Raw genomic sequence first — 14710 nt, 5'->3', positions numbered from 1 at the left:
AGCCGGTGAGCTTCTCACCCTGTGGCGGAGCGCTGATAGTTAACAACAAAGAGGTATGCTCAACAAGGGAGGTTGAGCGACTGGATGGACCCCAGGACGGGGTGTGATTGAAGTGTGCAGTGGATTGGCGGTGAGAGGTACTGGCCTGCCAGTGGTCCTCAACTCTACTGCCTTAATACTTCATTTAAGGACTGAGATGAATTTTGGTGAGGCTGCCTGTGTTCAGGTACCTCGGAGGGCCGGTTCGTTATGCGGTGCCCTGGATTTCAAGTAAGATAACTGTTTGTTGTAGCACGTTGTGGCCTGCCGGCACAATGTGCGCAGCAGAGGATTCTAGACTATGAACAACTTGATGCTCTGTCACCTGAGACGACAATTTTAATTTCATTGTGCCTTTAATATGTGTATGCTAAAAAAAAATTGCCATTGGTCAGGTACCTCTGAGGGCCGAGGCATTATGCGGTGCCCTGCTTCAGGTAATGGAACTGTTTACTGTTAGCGCGTTTTGGCCTGCCGGCATAATGTGCGCAGTAGAGTGTTCAAGAGGATGGTCAGCTTAATCCTGTGCTGAATGTAATATCTATTTTATCATATTAGTGCTTTGACATATGAATATCGCGAAAGTGCGAAGCATGCATATCTTCTATTTACCAAGTAGTATACCTATATTCATGTAGTGGTTATGTGGAATTAACCGGTTTGATGTTCATAAAATCTACGCCCTGGACAATATAACCGCATTATGAGATTTCATGGGCATGACAGGGTTGTGGAGTGAGAGGGATGTTGGCAGTGGTGGAGAGATAAGAGTGTCACGTTGTTCGCACACTATGGTTATTTTAGCTATTTTATTTTACCGTTCTACCTTGACTGCTGCACATTTTGGAATGGTAAAGTAAAAAGATAAATATTAAGCGTGGAGAAGCACAAAAATCGAAGCGAGTGACCCTGTAGTGCATTCCATCTGCCACGCCCTCAGAAAAAAATGTAAATGGCGAGGGGGAGGAAAAGGGGTGGAAAGAATCGGAACAGCAGAAGGCAGGAATGGCTGGTAGATGGGAGGGATGCTTTGAGCCAATCGCGAGAATGCCAGAAGAGGGTCTGTCCTTATACAAAATCTATTAGGCAGTTCTCTCAGCCAATGGCTAATGCCAGCTGAACCACAGTATCCATTGGCTGAAAGAGGGTGTCCAAAATACAGAAAGAGAGAAAGAGAGAGTGCAAGTATATGTGTGGTGACAACAGCTCTCATCCGAGCTGTCTGTAGGAGAGACGTAAAAAAAGTTCAAATCTAGGCCTCATGTAAAGGCAGAAATACATAAGGAACAGTTATATTCAAATCCAATTAGTACAATAGTAGATGATTGTTCTACAGTTCATCACAATTTTAATTCAGGTAAAGGAGGAGAATGACATATTTAGCATGCACCACTCTCTCAACCACACGTTATACAGCACTCTCAGAGATTCACTAAGCTTTGACGTCAATGTCATCTTCACAATAACCTGTTAGGTTGTATTTTGCCAATCCTGCTGAGGAGCTGATTGAACTTGGAAACTTGGTATTTTGCAGGATTAGACAGCCCTAGACTGGACGCTATCCAGGCCTTTCAAACAGCAATCTTAATTAAATCCTCTATTATATTTTTGCTTTTTCCAGCATACTTAAAAACAGTTTCCAAGCCTGTTGCCTTTTTTTTAGAAGACTAAGGGGCAGATGTATCAACCGTTTTGCAACTCGCAAAGGCCGAAATTTGCAGAATTCCTTAAATGCTATGTATGAAGCATTTTTCCTTAGCGAATTTTGGGTAAGGAATCACAAATTACCACCAACTTGTAGTTGATGGTAATTTGCGAAGTCCTCAACAAATGCACAATTTTGCATTTTTAAAGGTGGCATGTGACGCGCACACATGCCCATGGGGCATGTATGTGCGCCATATGCACACATATGTACATTTCAGGGGTGCAGCAGGGTGTCTTTAAGACACCCCTGCACCCTTGAAATAATTCTCAAATTGCAATTAGCAAATTGCGAATTCGCAATTTGAGAATTAGTTCAAGATCATTCCTATGGGCCTCCTGGCCCATAGGAATGCATGGGAAATTATTCCTTATTTGCAAATTCGCAAAATGCGAATTCGCAAATAAGGAAGTGTAAGGAATCGCAAAAAAATAGCGATTTTATTCATACATTCCATTTTGCGATTTCTAAATAGAGATTCCTTAAAAATCGCTATTTAGGAATCGCAAAATTGAATCTTGATACATCTGCCCCAGAATATTGAAATGCAATTTCCGGGGCAGACCAAATGCAGTTTATATGCTTAAAGGACGTTTGTATTGAAGGCTCTCAGTACAAGACTATTTACCTGCCCAAAAACATACAGAAGTCCAACAGTCCCGCCAACCTTGCCTCCGAGTACTGTCGAGATCATGGAATACACCCCTCCGCTTCCGATGCTGCATCGCTCACAGACACCAATGCCAGACAACACTGTCACCAAGGCAACCAGGACGACAAAGGACACCAGAAACATGCCCAGTAGGATGCCGGTGTTCCCCTAATGACAAAGGGGGAAAAAAATTCAAATTACATATAGTAAGCCCCCTTCGAAGGAGACAGTCAGTTAATAGTTGAACTGTCCAGCTAAGCAGAGAACATTCTTGCACTTGTCGGGGAGACCCCATTAAAGGCTACCAAACGTGAACTGTTGCAATCAAAGGTCTGGTATCAGCAGATTACTCACCCAACAGTACAAAAAATATAAAATACTCTGAAGGGTTGGCTGAATAAGAAAAACTTACCAGTAACACCTATTCGCATTCAGGATAACATATATTAGGTAGGTATGTTAGGATATTGGGAGAGCCTCTTGAGGGCAGTTATCAAGTTCTCGAACACTCGCAAGGTTTCCATTTCCGCAGCGTTAGTTCATTTTAGCTCACGTTACCTCAGAGCCAAAAACCAATACGGATTTGATGGGGGGGTCAATTAACTATGAGTACACTTTTCAGAAAAAGGAAGACAGCCAGTTTGAAAGGTTTTGCTGCCCAATTTATTCAATTATGTATTTATTTGAAAAGAGTTTGATCAGAAATGTTGTACAAGAGTTTTTTTCTTTTTGGTATGCAAGCCTTTAGATAGGCTAGGTGGTTTACATAAACAAGTAAGCACCATTGTTAATCCTGAATTGCAGTGACGAACAACAAAATCACATATCAAACTACAACACTAAACAAAAGGAAGACTAAGGTTAATATTTGCATATTTTTACTGCGTGGTTGAGAGCAGAAAGGAAGCTTACCACTGGTAATTTCCAGTGACAGAAGGGAGTGTTTTTTAGAGTTGTTTTCAAGTCCTTCAAAGGCGGGTTTGTCTTGATGGCGAATGGAAGCGAGTAGCCGAGGGGAATAGTCCTCGCAGGTAGAAGGACCCATATCATGAAGCTGCACAGCGGTGTGGGTGAAGGTAGAACGTGCTGATGGGCTGGTTTTAGGTTGTAGATATGGGCAATTTGCATTAAGATACTTGAGTAGTAGCCTGGGGATGAACCAATAATACCTTTGTAAACCAATGTAAGAACATGGGAAGGACTCTATTTTTTACAGAAAGCCAGCAAACCTGTCGACCACAGTGAAAAATAGGTCTATATGCATTGAGAGTGTGAATAGGGTTCCGATGGTAAAATGTAAGCATTTATCCAGTGGGAGAAAGACATTGTGGAAGCCCAGTAGTAAGCCCTTCAAGTGCCTTGTCTATGTGGAATGATATGTAAGAGCGGATCTTACATATGTTTAGAATCTAGTACCATTCAGCGGTGATTGTGGCTCTAATGAAACATTTTAGCCGCAAATATGTGCTCGAGAGAACACAAAGGCTTCTGGCAGTGAACATGAAGCTTGGGGTTTCAGGAAGGAAGTAGGCTGTCAAAGAAAGAGAAGTAGTAGCAGAGGATGAGGAGGGAAACTACAGGACCACTGTCTTTCACAGATTCAACATGAGTGAATGTAGGGACAGTCAGTGACGTACGGCTGTTAAGCCATCAGCCATAGGTGGTAAGAGAGATCCAAGAACAGGACAGAACCCAGAACAGAGCCTCGTGGGACTCCTATTGACAAAGCAGAAGATACAATCAGTCAAAAAGGTGGGAACAAAATGAATTAAGGGCAGAGCCCAAGTTAAAGTGTGTCACTTTGGTTGCTAACAGGCTATGGTGATAAGCTGTATCAAAGACTGCATACAGGTCAGTGAGCATAATGACAGAAGAGAAATGATCGTGGTGTGCAATAGTTATAAAGTTAGTTGCGTGCGGGCAATTTCAGTGGAGCGAAGAGCACAGCAACCAGATTGACTAGTTTCTTAGGAATTTAGAAACAAGCAAAAAAGATTAAAAGCAAGGTCCCTCTTTTTTGGAAAAAAAGGAAGCTAGGATGCTGGACGACAATACATTGAGACAATAAAGTTAGTGTGGCTCTCTTTAATATAGGTAGCACTACGGCAGATGTAACGTTTGAAAATACCAGATTTAAGTGCATGAATAAAAAAGAGGTTACGTAGAGAAGAATGCAAAAAGTGAGACCAAAAAGATTGGTAGTTTGAGAGCAAGGTGCAAGTGTCAGGAAGAGTGCACGATGGACTGGCAGAGTTGTGAATAAGGATTTATTGCTGAGCAATGTATTAGTGAATACAGATAGCCTGGCCCAGTACAGCTGGAGGACCAGCCGGGTGCAAGAGTAGTGCATACAAACGGTTTCTACAACTGTAGTCACTTTGGAAGAGAAGTAATAGGCAATGTCTGCTGCTGAGAATGGAAACAGTGTGATGGTTGCTTGTGGTGGCAAGAGTAGGTTGTTGAGAGTATGTATGCCCTAGAAGTTTAAGGGGCTGTCAGTGAGATGCAGAAGTTGCATTTATAGTGCTATGCAAGGTTGATGATAATGTTCTTAAGACTCGATTGTATTCATGAAAGCCGTCAGTGGTTTGTATCTTGCACATTACTTGGTTTCAGTGAGTGAATGTTAGGCGTGACCCAGCGCTAATGGAGAGAGGCTGCTGGGCAGAACAAGGATACTGGCTAGTTAGAGTCAAAAGGATTAAACTCATACCACGCTACCTGGAGACCAACAATTAACTACAGTGCAAATAAAGGTTTATTGGCAGACCTGTCGGTAATAATTGGTATTCCTCCACTTGAATTTCGACGAGGCCTTTATAGCTTATCAAAGGCAACACTTAACAAACAGTATTACCAATACGCAGGGCTTGTTTTAGGCCAGGCACAAGCTAGGACTCTGCACGGGCACCTCGCCCTGCCCCTTAAAGAAGCAAAAGTTTGATGCCGGAATAGGGTCCTCCAAAATATCATTTTGTGTAGGGCAAAACTTTTGCACCATGAAAAATGCATGTTTATCTCCATGATCATTAATATAAGAACGATGTGTGAAAGTCACTAGGAACAGTGCCAGTTCTAATCTCATAAGTCTTTTAGCAAGAGCAATTGTTCCCAGTTAAACACATTAATAAGTAATTAACATGGCTTTGCATTAACAACGGCACAGTATGTTCTAAAAGATTGCTTTATTATGTGGGACAAAAAAAAGTAACACTTTAGTGCATCACTTTTGTTTGCCACATGCACATTGCCCAAAGGTGGATTTATTATTTTAGTTTACACTTGTCTACGGAAGAGGAAAAGGTGCCAGGTGTCCGGCTACCACAAATTTACTGCTTAAGAATTGGCAAACTTCCTTATCATCATTATACATTGATATGTTTTATTTCGAAGAATGAATATGAAGAACATGCCTGTGCAACAATCTTTTTATTTAATCTCTTCTCAAATAAGCTATTTACAAATCCATTTGAAAGTTTGAATCTGTCAATGTATCACATACCTCTCACAAAGGCACCAGTGGTAAGGCATTTGTGTTGATTTCTTAAGAGTTTGAACATAAACCTTATTTTGAAAGCAGTAGTCCTTTTTACTTCAACTGTAGTGAAACTTTGGATTAAATATTGAATTGGTATGGCATTCTCGCCTCCTATTCGGAGATTGGAACATGTGGCCGTGCTTATAGGTGAGAACATTGCTCATCAATTCTATTTTAAGACAACTGATGTTGATCCCCCTCTGATTTTATTTACTGGATCTGTGATGTATTTACTATGGGTACTGTATCGATCCCCCTATTTCTGACCCTTGTCTGGTTAATAATTAACTAGCAGCCATTCAACTGCACAGAAACCCGTTATCTGATTAGCCAAACAACGGCACAGAAGCCCGTCATCTGATTAGGTCATAGCGCATGCCATCTCATTAGGCAAGCACTATTCCTCCAGCCCCCTAATAGGCATACGGTGTTCTCAAAACAAATGAAACCTACCACGACCTGGGAAATCCCCACAGCCATTGTTTTGATTTAACCGAGAACTTCAGTAAAGAATGTGCGAACGACCAGTTCGTATGACATCCTTATTGACGTATTTATGTCCATCCTTACGTCAATCTCGGCACCTTTCAGGTATAAATAATACCGACATTGCCTTAAGCAAACACACGAGGTGGTGACAAGATTGGATCAGCGAGACTTGCCGAGGAGCCCAGCTGACAGCGAAGCCCACAGACGCTGCCCCTCCTTTCTGACGCGCTGAGAGAGAGACGCTGCCTTTTCTCCTGCCGAGAAATCCAGCTCCGGCGCTTCCAAGCCGCCCTCGCAGGCAGCTGGAATATCAAGCCCTGAGATAGAGATACCAACCCTCCAGCCTTCTAAATCCCAGGTACTGAACTGAATAACCCTTTGTAGAGAATTCTTGAAGCAGACCCTTGGCAAAACAAACTTAACTTAAACTGCTACTTATCTACTCCCGCCCACGTATTAGGCTTAGGTCAGGTACATTGGGGTAGGCGTAGTTAGAAGCACCAGTTGAGTACGATTAGTCAATGTATATATGTATGTATCTATTTTATCCATTTTAAGTATCATATGGCTAAGAAACCATATCAATGCTTTTACAGTATTATTTTATAATTCTGTTATTACTGTATGCACTTTACTTAACTATAAGTATTGCAATAATAGCGATTCATTTCTCTTGTATGAGAAAAGAGACTGATCAATAAATAACATCTTTTTATTGAACACGCCCGTCTCTTCCTTTTCTCTACAATCTGGTGAAACTAAGAATGCACTGAACTGACTGAGTAAAATAAGTTGTCTTTTGTTTTCACACGACTCTAGAGATACACTCTTGATTAGGGGAGAGCAAAGTTGTCATGTTCTATGGTTGTCAGAAACTAAATCCCTTCTTGTCTATCCAGGGAGGTTAAACTCCTCCTTGTCCATTCGAGAAAGTTTCTAGTGAACTCTGAGCTAGCTGGCAAACATTAAACTTTAAGTCTAATATCGACAGTAGAAGACCTAGTTAACCTCTGTCCTACGTCTATACTATTGAAGATATTATTCCAATGCGCAGAGCCTATTGGGATAATAGGAACTACACTACATGGCGCCCAACGGTTTGGATAGGCGATAAATCTAACGTAAGACATTAGAGTAACTCAGTCGTGCTTTTTCACACAGACCCCTTTTCCCCCATAATACTCCAAAGACGTCTGGAGTGGGTGAAAGGTTAAAATCCGCCAAACTTAGTAGGAGGAGACTCCTATGTATGGTTCTTGGTTTATTCAACGTTGAAGGATACACTGTTCCAAAATATTGTGCATCTAATCTTTGTTTCCATAGAAACCTGATCTGCAAATAAACAAAATAACCTTCTTGGCAGTAGAATGTCGGAAACTGAAGAAGAAAGGGAGACAGCTAGACTAGCAGCTCAACTCCTAGCGGATGACACAAGTCTCCTACAGCAAGACCCGGAGGCAATACTCATCCCGGTCAACATAAGGAAATCTATAACTTTAAAACTTATAGAAAATGGGCTGACACCGAGAGGTGGTACAGTCATATTCGTAATTGAGGCACACGAATGTCGGCAGACAGAGGTATTCTATTCATGGATAAACTTTCCAGCAGCAAACGCTGTCACAAAGGACTTCCACTATTACAAAATAGAGGAACCTCCTAATGAGTACACTCCTTTCGAGGAGGTGGAAATACCACTCAAATACCAAGAGCACTTGCTCTGGTTTAATGGCGCCCTAAAACATAATAATCACATCACCAGGCTCGGTCCACTAGGTAGACCAGGAGCAACGTGGCCGGTCCTATCCGGATACAAACTACATCCAGACATTGAAGAAATGTCTGCACCAGAACTTTTAGCACAGCTAAAACAATTAATTAAAATACATAGACAATTAGTCCAATATGTAATGCGGACTTCGACAGTCCAACCAGCTATTAAAATTCCACAGCTGATCCCTCACCAGGGGAACACAAATAAAATTACACCACAGAACATACAGTCCTGTCTAGGTAAAGTACCCGCAAAACGGGAACAAATTCCATTCTGGTTAGCACAAAAAATCACTCAAATAGAGGCGGTATTTCCAGATACCACCCCGGTTGAGAAACACAGGATTCTGACTATCTGTCTTCCAATGGGAATCGCACCACATGTGGAGGACTGTGACACTTGGGGTACAGTCTTTGCTTCCATTTACACAAAATCACATGGTGTTCCATCCATGTCAGTAATACCAGATGTGCTAAAACAAATTCAAGATGAATACGGTCCAGAACCTGCCTTAACTCTTGGTATGAAATTACTAAAAGACTTCAAGCAGGTCTCGACAATATTATTAGCAAATATAAAGGGAGAAGCAGCAAATGTGGCGATCCGCCAGAGGTTGAAAGAGACAGATATAGCAGACCAACCATTTGAAATTGCCAGAATCATAGAAAAATCCTATGAAGAACTAGGAAGAGATAGTTTGGGTGGGAAACCAGTGAAACCCCAACTAATAGAAAAACCTGAAAAAGTATTTATTAAAAATAATCTAAACACTCAAAAAAAGAGCTGGGATGGAAATAAACAATCCACTCCTAAAGAAAAAAGATTCCAGTCCAGAGGAAGGTCTCCTCGGCGGAGAGAAAGATCTCCGGACCAAGGACACAAGTCTCCCCAGAGGGAGCCCTCTGAGAAAAAATACAACCTTAGAAATAGGGATAATCTGAAGAAACCTGATAGATATCAAGATATTGATACACGTCCCTCTCAATCTTTTCAGACTTCCTCGCAGAAATCGGAAAGAAGAGGACGATCAGAACACAGGGAAGAGCACGTCAAGTCCAAAGACAAGGAACCTGCTCATCAAAATAAAAAATTACAGTTTCCAAAAAAGAAGGTAGCCAGTATTAAAGTAATCAACCATGCCGAGAATACTGAGGACACAGCTGAAAAACGGAGAATGGGCTCAGACAATGCTAGACAGCGCAGCAGAAGTGAGCATAGCTCGCAAGATCCTTATGAATCATCTGGAGACAGTGGACACGAATGAATACATTCAGGTGGAAACTGCAGATACCAGAGTTAGCAAACCTCATAAAATATATGAAATAACATTACGTATAGAAGGGGATAAGACTAGGAAAATAAGGGGTCTCTTTTGGGATAATCTCTCCAAAGGCTATGACATCCTTCTAGCTGAAAGAGACTGGCCACCAGAATTTGTCAGGGAGTGCCCTCATGGCGAAGAAATAATTATGCCTGCCTTCTCAAATCATATTCCAATTCATAAAAAATATACACTTGCAAGAAAGTGGGCAGTAGCCCAAGCTCCTGCATTATATAAAAACCATGTGGGATGGGATGAGGACTCTCCTCCTCACAAAATCCAGTTAAAATCACAACCTACTGCTCAGAGGCAGTACCCAATTAAGCAAGAAGCAAAAAAATGGGTAAAATAGATCCTAGATCAACTTGAATACCAGGGGGTGATTGAAACTTGCACCTCACAAATGAATAATCCTTTGTTTCCTGTCTCCAAACCAGACAATTCATATCGTCTTGTTTTGGACTACAGACACCTTAACTCATGTTGCAAAACCTTTGCAGTACAAAACTCTCATAGTGCTGCACTAATGAATAACATAGTGCGCAAAAAATACAAAACAACATTAGACATCTATAATGGATTCTTCTGTCAAAATATAGCACCAGAGAGCAGATATTTGACCGCGTTCTCAATAAATGGCGCGCAAAAAAAATTCTGTCGTTTGCCCCAGGGGTTTAAAAACAGCCCAGGATTATTCTCAGCAAGAGTAACAGAGTTACTACAAATATATGATGATGAGGCATTATCTTATGTCGATGACATCTATCTAACAGATGATGACTTGGATACTCACTTGAAGAGAGTGAACACCATAATACTTGGGTTCGCAGCAGAGGGTTACAAATTCAACTTTAAAAAGTCAAGAATTGCCCATCTAACTGTCCTGTTTTTAGGATATGAACTATCAAGTGAAGGCAAAAGCCTGGCTGACAATTTCCTAGAGAAATGTGCTGTAATCCAAGCACCTAGAACACTAAAAAACTTACAATCAATTCTAGGTTTCCTAAATTTCGGAAGAACTTACATTATAAATTATGCAGAGAGAGTTAAACCTCTCTATGATCTTATAAAACCAGATTTTAAAAGAATAAATTGGACTCAAAAACACACAGAAATTTTGAGATCTTTACAAACAGATATGTTAGTTAAAACAAAATTACAAACACGTGACAACACACGCAACCTTGTGATTCGAGTCATCCCAGGAAGATGCGGATTCACATACCTGACCTCTAATGAGGGAGAGAAGGTACCAATAGCATACAAATCACATTTGTACACAGAAGCTGAAAAAAGGTTCAGCATTAAGGAAAACATTGTTCATGCGGTTCAAACAGCTGTAGCAAAAGAAAAATACCAAGCCGACGGTAGACAGGTTACAGTCAGAACAGCAGAATCAGCTTTTGAGGCATTAACAACACCATGTAATTTACCGACAACTGCACTGAATCCAGAATGGATACAATGGGTAAATTCTGTTGCTACAGACAAAGTAAAATACTATTTTGACCCGGAAATGAAAGAATTAAAATATCTAGAATATGAGAGAGAATACCCTCTGCCAATCGACATTCTGCCTTTACGACAGTACGCCTGTGTAATATATACAGACGGTCATGCTCAACCCTCAGTTTGGGGAGAGCTGGCTTACAACGCCACATGCAAAATTGTAAAAGAAGTGTGGCGCGGAGGTAAATTAAGACCTCTACTTACAAAAACACACTCAGTAGAAAATAATTCAGAACAACAAACTGAAATAATAGCGTTAAAAATGGCGCTAGATAATGCCGATCGCGAATTCCCGACACTTATAGTGTGCGATTCGTATTACTGCGTCAAATCATACAATAACGATTAACAGAAATGGATTCAAAACGGTTACAAAGATGACACAGGTGCAACAATAAAGCAAAAAGTGCTTTGGGAACAAGTAGTTCTTTTACAGAAAGAACTACCAAAAACTCACTTGATACATTCACTGAGTCATCAGCGTGATGGCGTTCACGTTGCAGGGAATTCATTGGCTGAGACAGCCACAGCGGTAGCAACTAAATCGGCTTCCGTAGCTACAAAAAAGCGAACTGTAAAATACATTGACGGAGAAACTGTGCTGGCAGTGAAAACGTCATCAAAAGGCGACTGCTCAGTGCTACCGATCAATTACCCACTCAATTATACATACATAATCGATGCAAACTCAGTCCCTTTTGCTCGAATCCCTGGAGTGGGGGATAGAGTAATTCCAAACACGGACAGGAGAGGCTTGTTAATAGCAGACGCACATATGGGTGAGGGTCTCAGACACCTTAAGCTAAAAGATTCTCTGGAAGAATTACAATCAGTTTACTGGTGGCCAGGCATGAGCCTGCATCATCACATTTTTGTAAAAAACTGCCCAGACTGCAACAGAGATCGCAGTGGCGAGAGAAACGGTTTACTACCATGGCGTTTCACTCCAGAATGTATCAAATCAACAACAAAATAATAAAAACACAGTATGAATAATGTGTCGTATTAACATGTAGAGACTATCTTCACTTATAATGTAGACCCCAAATTTCGGCTGACGTCGGAACTGTTATACAAAGATTTGCGAGTCTAGAATGGCATATACGCTAGAAGCATGTTACGTTCTGACCAAAATCTTTCCTTTAGCTCTAAAAACAGCTTATGGGGGGTGACTGGTCAGAATGAACATTGCATTGCGGGACTCTTCTCACTTCCTTCCTGAGGGAAATGGGATGGTGTAAAGAAAAAACCAAGGCATAAAGCAATCTATAACAGCAAAGATATTAGGTTCAGGAGTTGGGTGGGTCAAACATCTAATAAGTGTCCAACGTAGTCTAAATAACCTGCCAAGAAATTCTCTGAAAGGACTCAGTCCGTACGAACTATTGTTTGGGACTAGAATGTTAATCCAGGACTTAGATAGTCAGACTTCAGTGGTTAAAGAAAAATGCTTTGATATCAAAGATCGCTTGGCTATTTTACAGGACTTAAATGAAACAAGAAAAGACCTGAGCAACATAAAGTTGAAACAGCAGCCAGCAACCACTGAAGAAAAACCACCTGTCCCAGCAAGGCCTGTCTGGATTCCAAAAGTCGGGGATCTGGTCAGAGAGAAGATCGCGGTAAAGAAGGAATTTGGGCCTTCTTACAGAAAAGCAGTTCCTGTCTTGTCTATCAACGGGACAAGATCAGTAGTACTACCGCCCCTTGCTGGTAAAAAGAAGAACCGAGTCATATCCATCGACCTGGTTAAACCACAATCATGTGGCCGATAACAAATAGTAGGCCAAGTGGACTCCCAAGAAGTAGCAGAACACCAAAGTTTGCTACATCCACAGAGGTTCAAACTGAAAGACTGATCACATTTGGAAAATCTACAGTGAAACAACAAGGACTATGCAACAAAGCAATGGAACTTGAACCTCTTAAAACCCAAATAAAAACTTTTCATCAAGGAACAACAACCTACGATGATGTAACTACAGACTTTGCTAATGGAATAAAGCAAAATCCAAAAACAAAAAGTAATCCAGAAGCAATTGGAACAATTGACAGAACGGCATCCGGCTACTTCATCAACTTCGATGAGGTTTCAGAAGATCCAAGTGAACCAGAAGTACAGCCATCAACAAAAACTTTTAAAGACAAAGCAAAGGAACTTTTTCATCAACTAAAGGGAACCTATCTGACTTCTCCATGGATTGAAATTTGGGTGACATTAGGTGCATTTGTCCTCATACTTTGGCTCATCATGGTACTATGTTTGGGACATTTCATTGAGGGAAAATATGCTAAAATGGACACAGCAAGCCAGAAAATCAACTTGGTCCTTAAACCACACACATCTTCACACGTCAAGAAAAGAGAACTTTCTTCAGTAAACTTCACAGCCAATCCTATACCAGGCGGTGTAGCATGGGACAATACTGATTATGAAATCTATGGCCCGGTTAAAATCCTGAAGTATCCACATCAAATTAAGATCTCGTTAAGTGACTTTGTAAAACCAAGCACATTTGCTGATGATTGGGACTTTGAAAGTATTAATGATATGATGTCTGACCTAGTAATGTCTGCTAAATTTACAGATCATGATTATTTGCAGGGTTCGTCTAATTATGATCAAATGTTCTGCTACAACCACTATGGTAACCATTATCTCCATAAATCTGCACAACCTAGAAATGGTTTAAATTATAACCAATGGGAACATTGTGCTACTCCACCAAAGGGTAGTTCTAAAACATTTTATGATAAATATTCATATTTCTCAGGGTTTAACACAAGTAATGCAGAAACATTTTATTTCAAATTGTCAAATAAGACAGGTATGAAGACCATGCTTACAAACACAAAATTGATATATTCAGATTCATTTTTTGAGCAAATAAATACATTTGGTTTTGATTTCTGGAACAATAACATTGAAACAAAAACTGTTTGGGGTACAAAAGATTGGCAAGTACAAGGTATAGAATCATTGTTCAGAGCCTGCATGATCCCAGAACAAATTATATTTTTGAATGACACTATTCAACAAACTACCTGTCTTGGCTTAGCCAAAATCAAAGACTTAAACAAACCGTCTATTCCAAAGCCAACAACGAACAGTAATAGCTCTATAGATGTTGAGATAGACGTGAACCATATTTTAAACCAAAACAGAACACATCCTGATTGGAAACAATGGTTGATCTGACCCACTGATACAAATAACTGTCAAGACAGATTCCTGAACAAAATACAGGGGTTCAAATTGACCAGGCCAGACCCTAGATATTCCCAAAGACAACATCCAGGGATAGTAACTACTTACAGTGTGGGCAAGCTCTGCCTTCAATGGCTACAAACATCCACACTGGCAGAAATTAAGCAACACCTAACTTTACTTCAAGAGGGTGCTGACTTGCGTGATTTCATTATGGGACCACGCAAACAGCGTCAAAAACGTTTCATAGCGGCCTCTATATATGCAGCTTACAATGAAGCCTGGAAAGTAACTCAAATTGAGACAGCAGAAAAAATACGGGAAATTGACCGTATTAATTTGGAAAAATCAATTTCTGTTGTGGACAATGGGTTAATGACTCTGTCCTCCAGAATATATTCACTGGACAGTATTGTGTCTTCAGCAATCGATATAATATCGCAAGACTTACTGATGTTACAACACGGTCAGTCCC

The 14710-nt window shown here is 40.7% G+C and overlaps 1 protein-coding gene across 1 annotated transcript in view; it reads right to left on the bottom strand.

The window, feature by feature from the left end:
* SLC12A8 (solute carrier family 12 member 8) overlaps positions 1-14710 on the bottom strand; it is an 838951-nt gene that overhangs the window by 480216 nt on the left and 344025 nt on the right. The window contains exon 4 of the mRNA XM_078682439.1: positions 2373-2564. Coding sequence (XP_078538565.1) covers positions 2373-2564 — 192 coding nt within the window. The remainder of the gene's footprint in view (positions 1-2372; positions 2565-14710) is intronic.

This window comes from Lissotriton helveticus, chromosome 3_1, assembly GCF_964261635.1.
Source record: "Lissotriton helveticus chromosome 3_1, aLisHel1.1, whole genome shotgun sequence".
NCBI classification, from domain to species: Eukaryota; Metazoa; Chordata; class Amphibia; order Caudata; family Salamandridae; genus Lissotriton; species Lissotriton helveticus.
Note: the sequence above shows the minus strand (reverse complement) of the source record. Positions and strands in the feature narration are given on the sequence as shown.